We start from the raw sequence: 21,038 nt of genomic DNA on the forward strand, positions 1-21,038 counted from the left end.
ATGCAGGAGGTTTGGATTAATAAAATGTAAAGACTTTTGAATAAAAGAATAAAATCAATCTCTACCTATTTTAACTGTAAGAAAAAATATTACTTTAAATTGAGAATTCTTTGTTAATTGGACATGGTTCGGTTTTTTTGTCTCTTTTCCCCATTGATTGAGGTCTTTTTAGAGTTTTATTTCTGGTCTTATTATCAGGATAGTTGTCTTGTTTTTTTTAAGAGTAGTTTTTTGTTGTTACTTCTTTCTTTTCTTTTTCAAATGTAGCCAATGCTCTATATTTTGCATTTAAGAAATTTGGTGATATAAAGTTGAAAAGACAAATGAAAATTCAAGTGTAACAAATTTATGAGTGTCATATATATATATATATATATATATACACACACACACACACACATACATATATATGTCTGTTTTCTGTCTATATTCTTGTTTTCTTCTCTTTATCTCCCTCTAACTTGCATCATTTTTTCTATATTTTAGAGTGCCCTGTAACCCCTTATAAACACAGATAATGGGCTGTAAATAAATCTATAAAATTTAAAAATAGATAGCAATATTATAGCTCTTAATACAATTTGAAAGCAAGAAGGAAGAAAATAGGTTAGCATATTTATTTTTAATCATAATTATATTAATTTAATTTTACTTTTCATTCAGACTGAAATGAAGGAAGAAGGGCAGGATTATTAACAGGCAATATAAACTTACTTTCAATGTACTATATTGTTAAAATCTAATACTTTTTCCTCTATTTTTAAAATCAGGAAGGAGATCGCTTAAGTGATGAAGATCTGTACAAATTCCTTGCTGATATGAGAAGGCCATCTTCTGTTTTACGGCGACTAAGACCTATTACAGGTATTTTAAGATTTTGTGTAAACGTGATGACAACTATTATCATCATTAATAATTGTATTTTTTATAATTATCTATTCATTTTTTCAGTTATCTAGCCCATATGTGTTTCTGTGCTCAATACCTGTCAGCCTTCTTCATTTCATTATTCTGCTCTCATGTAGTCTAACAGTTTGGTTGCAGGATTCAGTACCTTTGATAATTTGAGTACGGAAATGAGCATGATGAATAATATTGTGGCTTAAAATTATTTTCTAGAGGGGAAAAAATACATGTAATGGTAGATGTTCAGAAGTAGATTCGTATTATGATCAGAGCAAACCATTCCAGAGTAAAACTATTTTGAAATCTACCAAATTTAAAGTAAATCATTTAATCTTCAAAATGTTGGCTTGTTTCTATACTAGATCCCTCTGGTTTTTTTCTTCTTTTTCGCCCTCTTCTTCCTTTCCATTCATTCATTCAGTAAGCATTTATTATTTTATGTCTTTATGTCTGTATTAGTAATTTGTAAGTTTGAGACTTGATAAGACGAAATAATTTAGAGGTCTGAGATGATAGCAATTTTGGTTTCTTCCCAGACTTCTTGCAAAAATAGGATCTAAATTCTTCCAAAAATACTTTTAGTGTGAAGTTGTTATTTATTATGTTTACATTGTTTTTATGATGTATTTTTATATGCAGCTCAGCTGAAGATAGACATTTCTCCTGCACCTGAAAATCCCCATTATTGCCTAACACCAGAGCTGCTTCAAGTGAAGCTTTACCCTGACAGTAGAGTTAGACCTACCAGAGAAATTTTGGAGTTTCCTGCAAGGGATGTCTATGTTCCAAACACTACTTACAGGTAGCACATTTTAATTTTGGAGAATTCTGAAATAAGATACTATATATTCTAATATTAATAGAGAGTGAAACTCTTCAAAAATCTTTTGTAGCTTTGTTATTCCATTTCTTCATGATTTTATTAATAGCTGTAATGTATTAAGCTATTGCTGTGCAAGAGGTATAATGTTAGTTACCTTACATACATTATCTTATTTAATGTTCATAGCTTGAGGTAGGTATTACCTTCATTTTAGAAGTGAGTAAACTGAGGGATAAAGAGGTTATACTTTACTGTGTTGGAGCTAGCATTTGAATTGTGGGTTGTTAGGTTAAAACATTTGAACTCCTAGTTACTGTATTGCCTCATGTGTTCTTATTAGCAGAATCTAGCATTACACATCAATCATATGTATGTGCCTGCACTATGTTCTAACAATAAACAATATTTGGTGATTCTACATTACTCAGAGAATACTTGACACAAGGTTATTGGATAGGCTTTTAGGCTGAACCTGCATAACTCCAGGGGTACCATTTAGATATACTCTTTATGAATGAAGCTCCCTTTATTTGTGAATGCTGAGACCATGACTTGACATGTCTATTGGGACACCCAACAGGGCCGCTCAGACATAAGTTTCTGCCTAGACTTCCCCATCTTAATGTATTTCACCACCGTTTACCCAGTTCCTGAGGCCAAAAGTTTTGGGATCAAAATGATTTCTCTCCTTTTGTTATTCCTCACATTTACTCCTCCACGAAGTTTTGTAGGCTCTGCTTCAGAATGAATCCCAAATCCAATACTTTGTACCTCCTCCACCTTTAAAATTCTAGTCAAGTTACCGTCCAGATCAGCACTGTCAAATAGAAATATGATGGGAACCACATTTGTAATGTAAAATTTTATAGTTGCTACATTAAAAAAAAATAGAAACAAGTGAAATTAATCATGTTATTCAACCCAATATATCTAAAATAGTATTTTAACATGTAATAAATGTAAAAAATTCTTTTACTTTTCTTCCACTCCTACTAAAAAATCTTCAAAGTCTGGTGCGTGTTTTACACTTAAAGCACATCTCAGTTCAGATGAGCCACATTTCAAATGCTCAATAGTCAGATGGGACTAGAGGCTAGAATATTGGACAGCCGCTGATCTCGAATTTTGTGTACCTTTTAAAATTTGATCTTATTTCTACCCCTGCCTCAGTCAATTCTCAGCGTTGTAGTCAGAGAGATTTTTAGAAGATATAAATCAGATCATTTATTCCTCTGCCTAAAGCCCTCCAGTGGCTTCTATTATAAGCAGAACAAGAATGAATTTTTTTACTGTAGTCTATAAGACTGTATGATCTGGCTTCTGCCTTTCTCTAACGTCATATCTTACTAATCTCTGTCTTGCTCATTTTAGCCTCAGTGGCCTTTTTGTTCATCCTTGAACAAACAAAATTCTGCCTAAGATTTTTTGATTTTTTTTCTTCTCTTTGCCTATTATGTTTTTCCCCAGATAGTCACATGACTTGATTCCTTATTCAGACATGTATCTGCTTACAGGACATTCTCGTCACCCTAACTAAAAAGATCTGCTGCTTCCCTACTCTAGCTTTTTAACTTTCCTGGTATTTATCATTATCTGGCACTGTAATATGTAGTTATATGGTCATTTTTTCTCTTTCTCATTAGAATGTAATTACTGTAAAGGGCAGGGACTTGTCTGTTTTGTTTACCACTTTATCTCCAGCATATAGAATAGTGTACAAGCACACGGAGAGCACACAGTAAATACTTACTCAGTGAGTTAAGAAATAAGACATTGTACAGTGGTATGAATGGAATTTAGAGTCATGCAGATATGGGTGTGACTTCTGACTCCACTGTTTATTGTTTAAGTAACTTGTCTTAAGTTACCAATTTATTGGCACTCAGTTTTATTAATAAAATGTGAGATGATAATACCTGTCTTCTCTTGTGAGGGTACAGAGCGCAAAGCATTACACGTGATTGGCATATAGTGTGAGTAAAATTCCTGGAAGATAGGCTGAAGAAAATATATACTGCTTTTTCAAAAGAAACAGGTAATATAAGTATTCTCCTATAAATTATATATATAACTATTTAAAAGGACATGGAATAAAGAAGTGATCCAAGGTTTGTATTGAACAATTCAGAGGTTATCAACTCTCTCTCTTATCTAGTACAGGAATCTCATCTAGAACATTCCTAACTTGTGTTTATCTGTCTTTCCTCTGCTTGGATTATTTCAGAGACAGGGAAAATGGAATTGGGGACTATGAGGGGGTCTTTCCTTTCATTGTTCTACTTACCTTTGTTATTTATTTACATATTTATATTTTTTAAACAAATTATATGAATATACTTAAAGTTCACATAGTTCCATAAGGCTTAAAATTAAAAACAGAGGTCCTTCATCTTATTCCTACCAACTCTTCCCTATGCTGATGTCTAATCTTTATTGTCACTCACTAGTAACTCTTTTTGATCCTTCTTTTGGTATTTTACTCTTTGTTTCTAAATAGCATGTTCATGCTGCTATTTCTTGATTCTTTTTCAAGATTTAACTCTGATATCTCCTCCTTAAAAAAATACATATACTTGCATAAATCCAGAAAAAAAATATACTTGTCAGCTCTGTAAAGCTTCATATTATCAATTATTTCCTTTCTTGCACCTTCCTTGGTCCCTTTGCAACTAAATTATAAGTTAGTATAGCAGGGGAAGTTTTCTAGGCTCACTAGACTTACTGTACAGTTGTCATCTTAGAGCCTATTCACCGTTGTCCTAGAAATTCTGTTTGCATTTCTTTTGCAATGGAGTTCTTATCTCCTATACGTTTTTTTCTTTCTTGGTTTACTCATTATACTGAGAGCCTTTAGTATCTTCCTGGATTAGGGTGTAGGAAAGTACCTGCACATATTATATGCTTGATAGAAGTTAGTCATTATTATTATCATTGGCTTTATTACATTACATTTACCCAATCGTTACACAACTTGAGAGAGATTGGTTTGAAAGCTTAAGGATACTGGGCTTTTGGGGTATAATTGGCTAAGAGAATGATTTTAAAAAGGAAGGTTATCAAAGTCACTAGTGGCCTTTTTTGTATTATTACTTGGGCCTTCAATGTCCAGTGAGACCTGAATACCAAATCGTATAGGTTGCTTATTCTACTTAGAACTGTGAAAAAATTTTAGTCTCAGGCAGCTAATATTTTTTAGGAATTTATAATTTAAAAAAAACCTTTCACTTATCTAGAAAATCTAGCATAGGTAGAAATAATTTTAGAATGACAGAAGGAGATATACTTAGCAGATATCAGCTGACACACAGATATCATAAAATTTTACATAAATTTCCATAAATATTTGCTGACTGAATTGTTGTATTGGATCACAATAATACTCTTCTAGCTCAGTTTGAATTCTTTCTACCTTCTGAGGCATGTTTCAAGGTATGTTTCAAGGTAAGCAGTGATTTCTGGTAATACATGTTAGTAGGAATTATGCAATCTATATGTGTACATTTTCCCAGTGAATAATGTTTAAAAAAGAAAGTAAAGTTGACACAAGGACTCCTTTTAGTTTATATATAGCCATTATCTCTTTAACTCTGCACAGCAGCCTGCACAGAGCCAATACAATTATCCTTGTTTTATAGATGACAGAGCTGACATACTGTAGGGTTCAAATTTGTATCTGAAAAAACCAGAAATTTAAGCATTTTTAGTGTGAGTTTTAAGAAAGTATTTGCACATTGTATTTATTTTTAGTAGTAAACGTGAGTGTACTTTAAAGGGTTTCAAGGGATAAAAAAGATAAAAAAAATTATCGTCTGAGTAGAGGGAGAATGAATGGATGTGATTGACGCAAACATTTGACAAGTGAGAAATCGTAGGGAGAACTGTATTCTGAAAGTGGCAGATCTCCTATTACTTAACACCTATTGCTTCCAATTTTTATAGTTATCAAATAATTTAGAAAAAGCTATCTAAAAGGATATGTATGTAAAAAATATATTTTTTAGTTTAATTTTTTATGTTTTACATTAAAATATGATTTTAAAGATATTATTGAGATTTCTCTCTTTTTTTTTAACGTTGTAATATTTTATTTCAAAAGAACCATTTACTTTTCCTCTACACATGATTTTTTTTTAACATCTTTATTGGAGTATAATTGCTTTACTATGGTGTGTTGGTTTCTGCTTTATAACAAAGTGAATCAGCTATACATATACATATATCCCCATATCTCTTCCCTCTTTCTCAAAGAGGTTTTTTTAAAAAAATCTTTACTAAGCTATACCTAAAGTTAGAGATTTTCACATTCAAGTAAAGTCTGTCTTTTTTTTCCCCACCACATGTGGTTGTTCACTTATTCTTTTAAAATGTTAACAACAGAAGGGACTTGGTCTGTTCAAATCCTCTATAGGGGTAAATGAGGATGCACAGATACATGGTAGTTTTTTTTTTTTTTTTTGTGGTACGCGGGCCTCTCACTGTTGTGGCCTCTCCCGTTGCGGAGCGCAGGCTCTGGACGCGCAGGCTCAGCGGCCATGGCTCACGGGCCTAGCCGTTCCGCGGCATGTGGGATCTTCCCGGACCGGGGCACGAACCCGTGTCCCCTGCATCGGCAGGTGGACTCTCAACCACTGCGCCACCAGGGAAGCCCTACATGGTAGTTTTTAGCAATTAGGAACTGAATAATATATTTCTTATTGTGCAAAACAAGTGGAGATAATTTATATCAATTGCTTGCTTTATCAAGAAAATACTTATGTTATCACTCTATCATAGAAGAAGTGCTAGTGCAGTTGTTACATTAAGATAATCAAATAAAAACTTTCTTACTCATGGAAAAAAAAATTTTTTTGTTGCGTATCTGAAATCACTTGAAAGTTAGGTAGTAGATTGTGTGTAATGCTATTCATGTTCCAAATTTGTACTTGATGACCACTGTTGCACTTGAGTTAAAAGATCGTGGTACATCTAATTGAGCAAATGCCCGTGTGTTTTATTGACATCCAGTTTTTAAGAGATATGTCGTAGAGCACGATATTCTTGGTGAGACTATTAAGAGTTAGTTTCTTTCCCCCAAATAGCCTTCGTTGTAATCACCTATTGAACTTTCATATCTTTGTTCTTCTTCCATTTCGTAGAAAGACCATATCCAGCAAATATGCTGTTACCAAGAATATAAGAATGAATACAGTGGTTCAGACTTGGTGACACTGAGAAACAAAATGAAAGGATGTGGTTCATTTTGATCTGGACCTTAGTTAGTAATACACCCCCATTCATCTCTCAGTAATTCTTAGTAAACCTATATTATCTGTGACATTAACCTGATTATAGTTTTAAACTTTTTATAGTGGAAAATTACGAACATACACAAAAGTATATAGAATAGTACAATTAACCTCCACTGTCATTCTTATTTCATCTATTACCTGTTCCTTTTTTTTCTGTAATACTTTAAAATGAAGCCTAGTCATCATATCATTTCACCAGTCAGTCCTTCAGTTATGTATTTCTAACAGATAAGGACTTAAAAAAAATTAGCCACAATAACATTTGAAATGTTTTATTATTGCTTTATAATTTTACCCTGTATCAGTTTTCTCCTGGGTAGTTTAATAAGTTTATTGTATAGTGATTGAATTTTTTCCCTAAAATTCTGTTTCTAGGAATAGCTTGGTCAATCAGAGTAAATGTGTACAGTTGGCCCTTCATATTAGCAGGTTCCACATCTGCAGATTCAAACAACTGAAGATTGAAAGTATTTGGAAAAATAAATTCCAGAAAGATCTAAAAAGTAAAACTTGAATTTGCTGTGCTCTGGCAACTATTCACATAGTGTTTACATTGTATTAAGTATTAAAAGTAATCTAGAGATGATTTAAAATATGCGGGAGGATGTGCATAGGTTATATGCAAACACTTAACCATTTTATATAAGGTACTTGAGCATCCACGGATTTTGGTATCCTCAGTGGTCCTGAAACCACTCCCCTTGGATACCAAGGGAAGTCTATACTACTTATATTATGACATGAGAGCCATGTAATTCATGTTTCTTAAACTAGGTTATCGTATGATGGTAGGTCTCCCTTCAGAGTTGAGGTTCTTAATACCATTTGGCAGTCTTGTGAATCCTTTGATTCTTGTTTGGGAATAATCTTTCTGAATGTATAAAATGAAATACATAGGATAACAAAGGAAATCAATTATATTAAATAACAATTATCAAGATTTTAAGTTGTGATATGTTTCTTTATTAATGAATTAAATAACAAGATCTAGCTGCAGGTCTAAAAACTACCATATTCTCTAGGTAGTAATAAGCGTGAACAGTGTTTTAAGATGTCTGCAATAGTTGTGATATAAAGTCATGTATGATTTCTATTAATGACAAAGTCTCATGTATTGCTAATACTGGTATAGTTAGTTTCCTGCATTCAAAATTTAAGGAAGTGTAAATTTCAGTGAAAATTAAGGAGTATTTTTTTTTCCATTCAAGTTTTCGGTTCTCTGCTTTAGAGAGTATTGGTCTTTGTTTTTATTTTTAGTTTTCATAGATGTTACAAACTGTTGCCATACTCCACTGTTTTGGTTTTGCCCTAGATATAGCACTCTGGCTTTTATACTATTTAATTGGTCCTAGTTTATTTTAACTACAAAAATTCTTGATTTGAGAGGTCTGTTCTCTAACATTTTAACATAGCCACCCAGGAGTTTTTAACTAGGGGCTTGAACATGGTGGAGTGTTATCTCAGACTCCAAGGGAAGGAGTAAAATTCCAGAAACAGCAGCAGAATGTGAGGAGAGCACTTTTGTTCCCCTGTCCTGAGAGTTAGAGTATTTTCTGTTAAGAAGCATTTGTACGGAGTATTTACTTAAAGAGATGTGAATAGTGATACCCAAGATCCAGTTTTTGCAAGTATATACATTTGTTTAGAACTTTGTAGTTCATACAGCCATTCAAATACAGTATCTTACTTGATAATTACAGGTCCATGAAGTAGATTTGACAAAGTTATTATTATTCCCATATATATGGGATATGGAAACTGAGGCTTAGTTGCTTATTTGAAGATAAACAGAGCCTTACATCTTTAAAGATACAGGTTATTGCTTTGTCAAATAAATGTAATCATTTTGTTAGATGTATGATTGTTCTTGGGATTAAACATATGAATTTAGGAAAACAGTTTTTATGTTTGAGGTGGAATCTCTGATTTTATATTTCCTAAAATGTCATTGAAACCTCATTTTATAAAGGCTTATTAGGGGGATTGTTAATCCTATTTTCATGACCTTGAACTGCTCTTTTCACACCAATTGAGTAATTTTGCCCTATTTGATTTGCCATGAAAACACTTTGGACTTTGATAAAAGGGCCAGCATTTGATCACTTTGTAGTACATGCATAAGTGCAGTGTTTGTGGTTGTTAGTTACGGGAGAAAAACAGAAGGACATTTGATTATTCTATAACAGAATGTGGAATATGTAACAATACATATTTGGAATAGGTTTTATAAGGAGGTAAATAGTAGATACTCAAATACTGATTAATGAATACATTTTTGATTAATGAATGAGTTAATTGATTTCCATGAGTTATTAGGAAGAAAAGATACAAGTGTGAAAACATGCTGATTCTAGGATGGCAGGATTTAAATAGATTATACTACAGTAGGTAACTCCTACATGAGAAATGTATATACTTTCTCTCAGTAAAATTCACACTAGTTCAGAGTAAACTCTTGGTATAGAAATTCTGTAGGAATTCACTAAAATCAAGTAGATTGACTATCTTTGGTGCTGTTGGGGTTTTTATTACTATTTTTCACTATTTTTAGTGTTATGATTTGCCAGATTTATTTTTCTGTCTTGTCTTTACTTGTAAAGTGCCAATTGAAGGGGTCCAGACAGTAATGCTGCAAGGTTTCAGAGGAAGGACCTCCATTTACTAGGATATTTGTGGAATAAGTGAGATCCTCTGTGCTACCCTGAAGTATAAATAGCATCTAGCCAAGCAGAAAGGTGTGGAGAGGTATTCTAGGAAAATGGAATGGCATTAGGAAAGTATACAGGGGATGTTTCAAAGTGAATAATTTTAATTAGATCTGAGGGTTTGTGTTGGGCAGGAAATGGTTAAAGAAGTATTTTGACGTCAGATTATAGAAATCCTTGAACACCTGGAAGAGATTTGGATTTTGCTTTGTAGGCTTATGCTCTTGTAATTGGGGTACACATTCTTGTGAGGGCACAGCTAAATGAGATATGCAAGTCATGGTAGAGGAGAGGTGGTACACAAAGTTAATTGCAAAGCCAAAGATGCCTCCTGGGTTCTAAGCTTTTATGAGTGGAAGCATGGTAGTGCCATTAATATATATAAAGAAATAAGGCATGGACATATATACACTACCAAACGTAAGGTAGATAGCTAGTGGGAAGCAGCCGCATAGCACAGGGAGATCAGCTCAGTGCTTTGTGACCAGCTGGAGGGATGGGATAGGGAGGGTGGGAGGGAGGGAGACGCAAGAGGGAAGAGATATGGGAACATATGTATATGTATAACTGATTCACTTCGTTATAAAGCAGAAACTAACACACCATTGTAAAGCAATTATACTCCAATAAAGATGTAAAAAAAAAAAAGAAAGAAGGAGGAGAGTGTGAAAAGGTAAAAGGGAGAACCAGCAGAGGATGTAAGGTATTGATGAATTTGTTATTTGATAAATTGAGTTTGAAGAGGCTATAGGATATCAAAAGGAGAAATGGCAGGTAGGCAATGGAAGAAGGGGAACTGGAGAGAGATCTGGGAGTAATATGTAGATTTGGGAACTTTATTCATGGAAAAAGATGAGTCCATGACAGTAGATAGAATTTCTGAGGGTCAGAGTAGAATAGATGACTGAATATTGTCCATTGGTCCACAATGCTTAAGACTAGGATGGATTAGGGCTTTAAAGATGGGTTCAAGTTGGAGATAATCCTTGGAGAGTATAGTAGTATTGTGGAAGCAAACTGAAGGTCAAGTTTGAGAAAAGAATATTGTTATTAGTAAGTAGTAGAGAAACCAAAGGGAATGTGGTCTAAGAGGTCACTAGATTTGACAGTTGTGTTAGTGGTACAATTAGAACACTTTTGGCAAACTAGTGAGGACAGAAGGACACAATTTTGTGAACCATAAAGAAAAAAAATCCTTTTTCTTTCTCTACCAGAATTCTCTCTCAATCTGAGCTTTATATGCAGAAAAAACCTCACTTAATGTTCCTAAATGGAACAAAATGAAACATATTGTGTGAGAATTATAAAAAATTGGAAAACAGAGACAGAAATTGGTATATTAAATAATGCATTATTTTGCATTTGAAAGCTTCCTATTTTAAGCCATTTTGGCATTCTCGCTTTAAAAAGTCAATTTGGACAGCTTGAATGTGGTTCTGAAAAAAAGAAAACCTACTTTTGCCTTTATTCTTTTGTATTTTTTGGAACAAAATATTTATGTAGGATCCACATAGATCATCCATATTTGCATGTGTCATACAGTAAAAATATATATGACATATATTGGATAATTTAACGTACAGAATGCTGAATATTTATTGACTAATGTGAGTCACTGTATAGCTTGGGCACTAACCTTTAAAAATTGGATTTAATTCAAGACTTTATTTCTCCTTGGTAGTTTCTTTAAAAACGTATTTAAAAATAAATACTGACAAGTGATACTATGGTCAAAATATCCTCTAATAATTCTTGAGGATTCAGAATTTAAATTATTTAAATTAGAAATAACATAATCATACTTCTATTGGATGTCAATAAAAACTGCAAGAATTGGACTTCCCTGACTCCATGCCTCCACTGCAGAGGGCACGGGTTTGATGCCTGGTCGGGGAACTAAGATTCCGCATGCTGTGGCACAGCCAAAAAAAAAAAAAGCTACAAGAATTAAAATTTCTATAATTTAGGGGACTGAGTCTTTATTGAATTTGGAAACATACATGAACATCTCTCAGACTATTTAAACATTTAGTTACTTGTTAGGATTCTTAATTGTTTGAAAACCTACACATAAGTATTAGACTCACACTGTGTTCAGGGGGAATAAATGATAAAACTTTAAGTTGATGCCACCAATACATTCATTCTTATTGTATTCTGACAAGATCCCTTTAAAATTATTTGTTTTCACAATATTAAGTGTTAAAATATGTATACAGTACAGATAAGTTAACAAACAAGCTACAGCAGTACTTGATATTTAAAGTCAATATGACTTAGCAGTTATGAACTACTGTATATAAGACTGTGAATCTATTTCAGTACAGTATTTCATCCTGCTTCATTTGGCTTCATAAACAAAGCATACCAAACATTTACTCCAGATTATTTTGTAGCAAATGAAGTATCAGTTTTAAGATTCATATTATTGATTTTCACATGTACTCTGAACTGACTGAATTTTAGTTTTGAAATTAATATTACAGCATTTAAGAAATGTACAATTATTAGTCTTTTATAGTTATTCAAGTTTAGAATTTTAGCAAGAAAAATAGTTTTTAAACTGAGGAAGTTGTAAAATTAGCTCACATGATGACTTTGAAAATAAAAGTCTTTTTGTAAGTTTTTTATTTAGAAAGGTTATTTGAAAATTCACCCATTGGTCACAATTCAGATTGTGACCATCTAAAATTGATTCGCACATCACAAAATATATGAATAAATGATCATAAGAATTTTGATTGAGAAAAGTAAATGGTGTTCTTTGAGGTGATGTGATGATATGTTTAATATTAAGTTGGTAGTGGCTTTAATATAAAGAATTTATTTCTAAAGCTTTCTATTAGGGATTTAATACCAGATTTTTAAACCACAGTAATTTCGGATGAGTTTAATGTTTAATTTATTGGCTTTTTAAATTGCCTCAGTTCATTCAGAATATTCTGAATCTGTTGGGCGGATCAACATTTTGGTTGATTTGATAGAGTATAACCTTCCATTTTGAGACTTCCAGCATATTCCTCTTCTCCTCTCTGGCTTAGTCTTTGCTTTTGGCTTGTTATATTTACCATTTAGGTTGTTTTCCCCACATACATCATGGCACCACCAACCTCCTAAAAAGGATAGATACGCAGTTTAATAGATACAAACTCATACGTAGTTACTGTTATTATATTTCTCCAGTGAGTATATCTTCATTTCTTATAAATATAACAGTGTTGTATACATATATTCCAATTTAAAAGAATTTATACAAGTCTCATATACCTGACCAAAAATAAAATATCTGAGAAAGGTTAGAGGTAGAATACGTACTCAAACTAGAATCAAGTTAACACTTACGTTGAGACGTTTACCTATAGAGAAAATGTTTATATTGGATTCAGATTTTAAAGAGTTGTCTGACATTGAAAGATATTAGCTATTACTTTGGGAAGATATTTTGAAACTTTGAAAATAAAGTATTTATATTAGGAACAGGTTACCTGAATTACTTTCTGGACAATTGAAGGGTCCTTTTGCTTTGTGATCCCAAGTAGAAAACATCAAATCTTTGTGTTCCGGGAGTGCGTTGGGGACATTGCCAGCAATCTCAACTAGATGTAGTGTATAGTTGGTTTCATGATCTCCCAAGTGAAAAGAATATTCAATATAATGCTTGTTGTCTTTCCAATCTTCTAGCTCAATTCGTAAGATATATTTAGATTGCTTTACTAGGGAGTATATCTTCTCTAGACCCAACCAAAATTCTCCTGAAAAGAAAAGTTGTAAAAATCTGTGGATTGTTAACTGCAGATTAGGCAGCAACTATTTTTTTTGAGAGTGTTCTTTTTTTTTTGGTGTAAGTAGATTAGATGTTTTAGTCTTGAATCCCTTGATTATTTTAGAGTCTCGTAAAATATTTCTTTTTAAAACAATTTTATTGAAGATAGTTATGTTAAAATAGTAATAGGTGTTAAAATACAACAAGTGTTAAAATAGTAATAGGCCTACCTAAAGTCTGATTATCCTTTCTAAAATGGATATTATCAGGCATATTTCACAGGTGAAACGTGTTAGACTATTATAAGTACTTTTAGGGCTAGTCATTGGTAAAATATTATCTAACTTCTGGGTCCTTATATGTACTGGCTTTACTGTCAGCTGTTTATTAATATGAATATACTATCAAGAGATTTGTTAAGTATTTCCAGAGACTTGTATAATAATGTAATTTTCCTCAAATATAATCTTGGCCTTTGATATTTGCTTGATATATATGTTTTCTTTGTAGAAAAAGAAGGAAATAAATTTAAAAAAATATTTTAAATTAAAAAGCATAATTTTTAATAACTTTTCTCTATAATTAAGAAATTTTATTTGGAATTAAAAATATAACATATTGTAAATACAAATAGATATCTCTGATTATCACAATTACTCTCTCTTTAATTATCCCTTTTATTAAAGCATTTACGGAAAAAAAGTCAAAATTTCCTTACTGCTGTTGAATTTGTAGATTTCATTTTAAGAATTGCAAAATACAAATGGCTTACTTTCTTGTAGAAATAAGTGAGTACTCTAGATTCTCTCAGAAGAAGATTTGGAGCTACAAAACATATCACTGATTCTACCTTTTAGTTAGGGATTTAACTGGTAGTTTGAATACAGAATTGTTTAAATGATCAAGTAGTACTGAATGTTTAAAAATTCGATATAATAATGGATGTTATCCACTTTATTAATGAGTACATGTACATCACTCATGGATTTTTATAATGTGCTTTTTGGATTTTAAACCTCTGTCATTTATTTTTATTTTGCTTATTTTGTTTTTTACCTTATTTTGTGATCAAAATATAATAATTTACATTGAATTAAACTAAATTTATTTTAAACCACACATTGTATAGTATACATTTATCATATTTAAATAATTGAAATCTAAACATTTTGTACTGTACATCTGACAGCTTCCTTGTGCCTTCCAACTTCCAAATAGTTAATATCTAAAATGTTAATAAGAAAGTAGAATGACCAGTGATAAGGATGGTTTTCTTTGTAGCCCATTCATAGCGTTTAGCACTTATTTGAAGCACTTAGCCCTTAATCAAATTTATCTTTGATAATTATAATTATGATAATTAGAAGCCATCCAATTAAATTGTGATAAGTATACATAGAACAGACATGTAATTGTGAAAAGTATAATTCAAATAAAGACACTTGTAATAAGTTCAGTACTTAAAATGTGTAGTTATTTGTTAATAATTTATATGAATGCTGGGAGTGTTCCTCATTCATTGTTTTTCTAATGCCCAGTCTGTAATAGGCTCTTAATAAATATTTTTAAGTTAACCAGTGAATGAAGTCAGCTTACCATCAAGCCTCCCAAAACCATATTTGTAGTTTTCCCAAGTTTCATTGAAGTTTTGTGATCCATCTATTCGGTGTTGGATTAATGTCCATGAACTACCTGAATATAATGAACAGATTGTTTATTTTCAGTAGACTGATGCTGATAGTTGTAACAAAATGCGGTTTTTTGTTTGGTTTTAATTGGTGGCTGTACAAGGTAGTTATTAATGTTGTTATGGTAATAACATTTTATTATTTATTATGAGCCCAAGAAGTTAAGTGAAGGGCAACTAATGAATTTGTCTTAATAAACTTATTGACAAAGTTCATTTTAGATTATTTTATAGAAAAAGATGGAGAATATTGAGTAAATGCCTGAGTAAATACATAAACAAGACAAATATAAGTACTAGATCTATATAACTACTTGTGATATATATATTTCATTTTATATGTATTCAGAACAAAAATAACAGGATTAGCCTTACTAATAGGTAGTGAGTAACCTGAGCTAGCTACTGTCTAGTTTCTCTTAGGCTCGTTTTACCTGATGTAACATCACAGTAGACGTTGAAAACTTGAGAGTTGCTGGGTCTAATGGAATAGATGCCACTTGTATGTTCACCTTTATTATAAATGATGGTACAATCAGCAGGAATGTCTAGAATCAACAAAATGTTATTACGTAAGATACAGTAATAAAGAATGATATCTTTAGAGCTTGAGATTTTACTTGACATTTTATGGAATTGTGGTGACTGTAGCCTTCAGTCTTTTTCAGTAATGTGTTATTGAAAAGGTACTTTATGCTAAAGCATTTTTATTAGATGGCATGTTTTACAAAGAATATCAAAATAGTTATTACCAAACTGATTTATTTTTAAGAAAAGTGACAAAATTAGAATTTTAAACACTTTTTTCCCTTAGATCTAGGAAAAACATAAATAAAATACCACATATGAGATGTTAGTATAGTGCTTGGTGCATAGCAGGTAGTCAACAGATACATGAGGAAAGAGTGAACGTACATAGAGGAAACTAACAGAGAACTTTTTTCCTCTATGAATTACATTAAAAATAAATGTGTTTTCAAACTATATCATTTTTTTAAAGCTTGGGTAGGAATGGAGACTTTGTTCCCCCTCTTTTTTGTTTTTCTTATGGAAAGTAGAAACATTGAAGAGAATGCCATAATCTTTTCATCTGTATTCAACAGTTGTTAACATTTTGCCGTATTTGCTTTATAAACACAAATACATACAAATATGTATTTTGCTGTGCTATTTAAAAGGAATTTGCAAACATCATGCCCCTTAACCCCTTAGATATTTTGGCATCCATCTCTTAAACATGAGATTATTCTCTTACGTAACTATAATACCATCATTACATCTAAGAAAGTTAATAATAATTTTATATTATCTAATATCAAGTCTATATTTATATTTCCCTGATTGTCTTAAGAATGTTTTATAGGGTTTAAAAAAATTACCAGGATCCAATTTAGGTTGACACATTATACTTGTTGGATTTATCTCTTTATTCTCTTTTAATTAGTCTAGAACAGGCCCTGAGAATAGAGATTTTTGATGGAAATGTCAAAGAAGAAAAATTTGACGATATTAGTTTCAAGAAGGAAACCCACCAAATTATCTTACCATCATGTTCTACATTTTTTGTTTCATTCAAGTGAAGAGAGGGAGTAGTTCTTGGTGCTCTTTGTTTAGAAGAAAGAGAATTTTCTGTGGATTCTTGAACACCAGTTCTTCTTAACTGATAAAAGAATATAAATCTACTTTAAAAAATGGTACTGAATATACAATTAGGGGAAATCTGAGTTCATAATATGTTATTGTTTTCGATGTTAAGAGGGATAAGCAATGCTATACATATTATACAGACTTGCTGTTCTCAAAATATTTAATCAGGCACATAAAGAGTTCAAAAAAATAGAGAAAGACAAGGCAAAAAACAGAAATTGATCAAAAAACAATAAGATCAAAGGCAGAGACTTTACTTAGAATATTTTAATATGTTCTATTTATTTATATGAATGTAATATATATTCTGTTCAGTGACACAGGCAGATTTTAAATTTCATAATTCTCAGTTGTAGGTCTTAAGACCTAGCACATAATTTGAACAAGGCTGCTTTCTTGATAGTTTTTGACATGTAATCATATCTGTAAAGGTAACAAATAGGCAGTTTTATTTGTGTACTTTTAATATATTCAATATTTCATTGTCTGTTGTGCTGGGTTTGCAGTTTATTGACCGATAGCTTTTCTTATTGATGGGTTGAGAAGAGCAGAGTACGTAATGTGTTATTAGTGTTAGTTTTTTGATGTCAGCATAAATGGCATTTCCTAGGATATAATGCATAAAGATCCATTGTAAAGTTCACTTACTGGATGTTAGTCTTTTCTACTAAGTAACTGTGATCTTACAGTAACTTAACTTTACAGTTTTGGTTTCTTAATTTAAATTTGAATAAGTTGGGTCAGATGATTTAAGGCTTCTTCCAACTTAGAATTCATTGTTGAATTCTTCATACATTTTATTATTAGACAGGATGTATATTATTTTATAATAGTGACATTTTGCTTTTGTGAGCAGGTTCATTTACTCATAATAAAAGATACAGGAAAAGAATTAGAAAAATAGCATATAGTAAGAAGGAAATCATGGAAATCAAAACTAGCTGGCAAAAACCCCTTTTCAGACAGTTAGCAAAAATAACCTACTAAAATTATGAGTCATAAAATTACTGAAACATAATGTGTTTGTTTGGTGAAAATTGGTAATATTTGTTTTATAGTTCTTGGCATCTATTTTTTTTTATACCAGTTTCTTCAGGTCTGTATTATTTTTGAAACTCTCTTGAACAGCTATTTAGTAGTATTATTACTAATTAATATTTTTGAACTATAGTACTGTTTATTGGAAATCTTAGATTTTGGCATAGCTTTATTCCAAACACGTATCTACCTTGCTCACCTAGCCAGTTATTTACATTGTAGATTAATTATATTGTTGGATATTAAACTTTAATTATTAGACATATAGCTTCTAATAATAATATTAATCATAGTAAGTTTTTATTGACTTCTTTGTGCTAAATGTGACATTACCTTTATTAACATGTATTTATTAAGTGCCTACTATGTGTCAGACAGAGTTCTATATTTTGGAGCTATAGCAATTTTAAAAAATAGAAACTTTCTGTACTTATGGAGCTTACATTCTAGTGCAGGGACAGACAAGATAAATAACTCAAATATGTATTATGTTAAATAGGGATAAGTGTTAAGGAAGAAAAGAGAGTAATGAAGGAGGTAGCAGGTTTCAAGCATGGGTGTAGGGGATTATAATTTCTTTCTTTTTTTTTTTTCTTGTTGAGTTTTTGTCTAGTTCGTTTATTAGAATGTACATAAATATCCACATTGAATGGAATTAAACATGAATATGGGATCATGGTGTAGAGGACAGGTCACTGACCTAGGAGTTAGCCCATCTGTGTTCTGACCCAGCTCTGACACATGACTGCGAATATTCCAGTTTGTCTAGAGTATAAGGTGGATTGGGAGGTAAGGCAAGAGGCCAAATAGGTAAGAAGCAAAAGAATAGGTGGCACCTGGGGGATTATAATTTATGATTAAGTTATCTGGGAAGGTTTCTTTGAGAAATTTGTATTTGAGAAAGACCTAAAGTGATTAAGAGTGGGCCCATGCAGATACCAGGGTGAAGAGCATTCCAGACAGAGAGCAACAAGGGCAAAGACCCTGAGATAGCGGCCTGATTGATGTGTTTGTGTAACAGTAAAAAGCCAGTATGACTAGAGTACAGGAGATGAAGTCAGTGAGATGATTAAGAGTCATCTGGGTCTTATGGGCCACTACGAGTGAGACCGGAAGCCATTGTGCGGTGTTGAACAAAGAGAGAGTCTAATTTAAATTTTAACTGAATCTCTTTGGCTGCTATGTTGAGGATGTACTTTGCATGAATTAATTCTTTTTTTCTCACAACAGTCTTGTAAGACAGATTCTTTTATTATCTACATAGAGTACATTAGGAAACTGAGAAGGGGTTAAGTAATTTATTCAAGGTCACACAAAAGTTTTAGAGCCAGAATTCAACCCCAGGTAGTTTATTAGCTTCAGAGCCTGCAAACCTAATGATCATGCTGAGGTGATCCTTTTATTCACTATCCAACTATAATTATTTTAAATAATTTTAGGGTCCAGTGTTTTCATAAACCTAAATTTTATGTAAAAGATTGGACATACTATTAAAATATTGACTTACCTGATTTTCAATTTCTTTTATTTGACTGTGCTGTTGATTTAATTGTCTGTATTGTTCTTCCACGATCTGAAGAAGATCTTTGATGCTATTATCTTGCTGTTCTACAAAAGTCTGGACATAGATTATAGGTTGGTTAGAAGTTTCTTTCTTTTTTGTTAAATTAGACTTTTTTATTTCCTATAAGACTATCACAATCTAATTTTTTAAACTAATACTGGATTAGAAAAATGATATTGGCAAACCTTTTCCCCTTGTATTCCTCTTTCACATAGTACATACTTGAGTTTTTGTGTTTTATTTAAAATGTACCATCTCTAAAATCTGATTTCCTGAACTTTAAACTACTTCAATTAAATGGAAAAAAACCAATATTTTAATATCTTTTCCATTAACTGTATTACTTTTATACATTTTAAAGATGGGAGAATAGTTACACAAGTTATATTCCTTTAGCTTTTTACTTGCCTCCAGTAATTTGCAATAGTATAATAATTGTTCTAAATTTCATTGCTTAACTGTCTTGTAATTTTCATCTGAAATGCAAAGTTTAGTTATTTTCATAAATAATGTTAGGGAAACAAAAACCAACTTGAAATTATAATGGGAAAATTTATTTCCTGGAGTCTTTTTTTCATGAGAAAAATATAGTGTTTCAACAGTTCAACAAAGTATTTCAAGTAGCATGTTTTAAAATATTTTTTTAAAAAGATCCACATTGAAAACATAATCATGAACCCTCTTTGTTTTATACTTACTTTGAGTGAAGTTATTTCCGGGTGTTCCTGAATTTCAGGTTGATTTTTAATTAAATTGGTTAATTGGTCCTCCAGATATCTCACTTTTTGTTGAAGTAGAATTTTTTCTTCAAGGAGACTTTCAAGTTTTGAGTTGAGTTCAAGTGACATGTTCTTTACTTCTTCATTTTTGACTTGCAGTCTGGATGTAGTTCTTCTAAGTTCCTTTTCTTCTTCTTTGATTTCATTGGTTTGCAGTGATAAGTCATAAAAAGACTGATCAAATATATTGAGTTTTTGAAATATGTCATTAATTTGGCCCTTAGTCTTATGAACAAAGTCTTTAAGACCATGTCCTAACTGAAGTAGGCCATTGGCTAAAATTTTTACATCATCTAACATAGCAAATCTTGATTTTGGCTCTGGAGATACAGAATCAAATGATGAATAATCTTGGTCAATTCTGGAAGAAATAACTAGAGGAGCAATAAAAAGAAAGAGCTTAATAGGGTACATTTTTATCCTAATTATTTACTTTAAAATGATTTGGAATTCGTTTTTTTTCCTGCAAGCATACCTAGACTTCTGAACTCTCTATATAACACTATTTGCCACATAAACAGTAAGGTTGGCAGGTGAATATAGTTAATCATTAAGCTGTTTAAACTTGTATGAATGTAACCTTCCACATTGAGTTAGATCAATGCTAAATGAAGTCAAAGAAATGAACAAAGAATTTAATAGGTCATTTAAAATGGTTATTGTATTTAATTTTGCTGTATTATAAACTGTACTTTCAGTGTTATGAGATCTACCTGTTTTTAAAAGCTCATTTTAATTTATCATGATTTTTAAAGAGATTTACAAGTAAATACCAAATTCTTTTGACTGATAAATTCATCATTAAAGTTGAGGAAAAATTAATAAATTAAGTATACAT

At 31.6% G+C, this 21,038-nt stretch overlaps 2 protein-coding genes across 8 annotated transcripts in view; one reads left to right on the forward strand and one right to left on the reverse strand.

The window, feature by feature from the left end:
• The window catches only part of DOCK7 (dedicator of cytokinesis 7), a 216,368-nt gene that overhangs the window by 59,015 nt on the left and 136,315 nt on the right, over positions 1 to 21,038 (forward strand). For all 7 annotated transcript variants that reach the window (XM_060139876.1, XM_060139875.1, XM_060139877.1 and 4 more), the window contains exons 13-14: positions 771 to 864; positions 1,546 to 1,708. In XM_060139876.1, coding sequence (XP_059995859.1) covers positions 771 to 864; positions 1,546 to 1,708 — 257 coding nt within the window. The remainder of the gene's footprint in view (positions 1 to 770; positions 865 to 1,545; positions 1,709 to 21,038) is intronic.
• On the reverse strand, positions 12,651 to 20,614 carry ANGPTL3 (angiopoietin like 3). The gene is made up of 7 exons (XM_060142559.1): positions 20,120 to 20,614; positions 19,365 to 19,475; positions 16,718 to 16,832; positions 15,607 to 15,720; positions 15,082 to 15,177; positions 13,208 to 13,474; positions 12,651 to 12,835 (listed from the first exon to the last, which is right to left on the reverse strand). The coding sequence occupies exons 1-7, from the start codon at positions 20,612 to 20,614 to the stop codon at positions 12,651 to 12,653; spliced, it is 1,383 nt and encodes a 460-aa protein (XP_059998542.1).

The sequence above is a fragment of the Lagenorhynchus albirostris genome, chromosome 2 (assembly GCF_949774975.1).
Source record: "Lagenorhynchus albirostris chromosome 2, mLagAlb1.1, whole genome shotgun sequence".
Lineage (NCBI taxonomy): Eukaryota > Metazoa > Chordata > Mammalia > Artiodactyla > Delphinidae > Lagenorhynchus > Lagenorhynchus albirostris.

Coding starts and splice junctions, on each gene's coding strand:
- ANGPTL3 (XM_060142559.1), bottom strand. CDS start 20,614: ATGTACCCTATTAAGCTCTTTCTTTTTATTGCTCCTCTAGTTATTTCT. Junction 16,833..19,364: donor TAAAAGAAATTGAAAATCAG/GTAAGTCAATAT, acceptor TTCTTTTATCAG/TTAAGAAGAACTGGTGTTCA. Junction 15,721..16,717: donor AAAAAATGTAGAACATGATG/GTAAGATAATTT, acceptor TGTTGATTCTAG/ACATTCCTGCTGATTGTACC.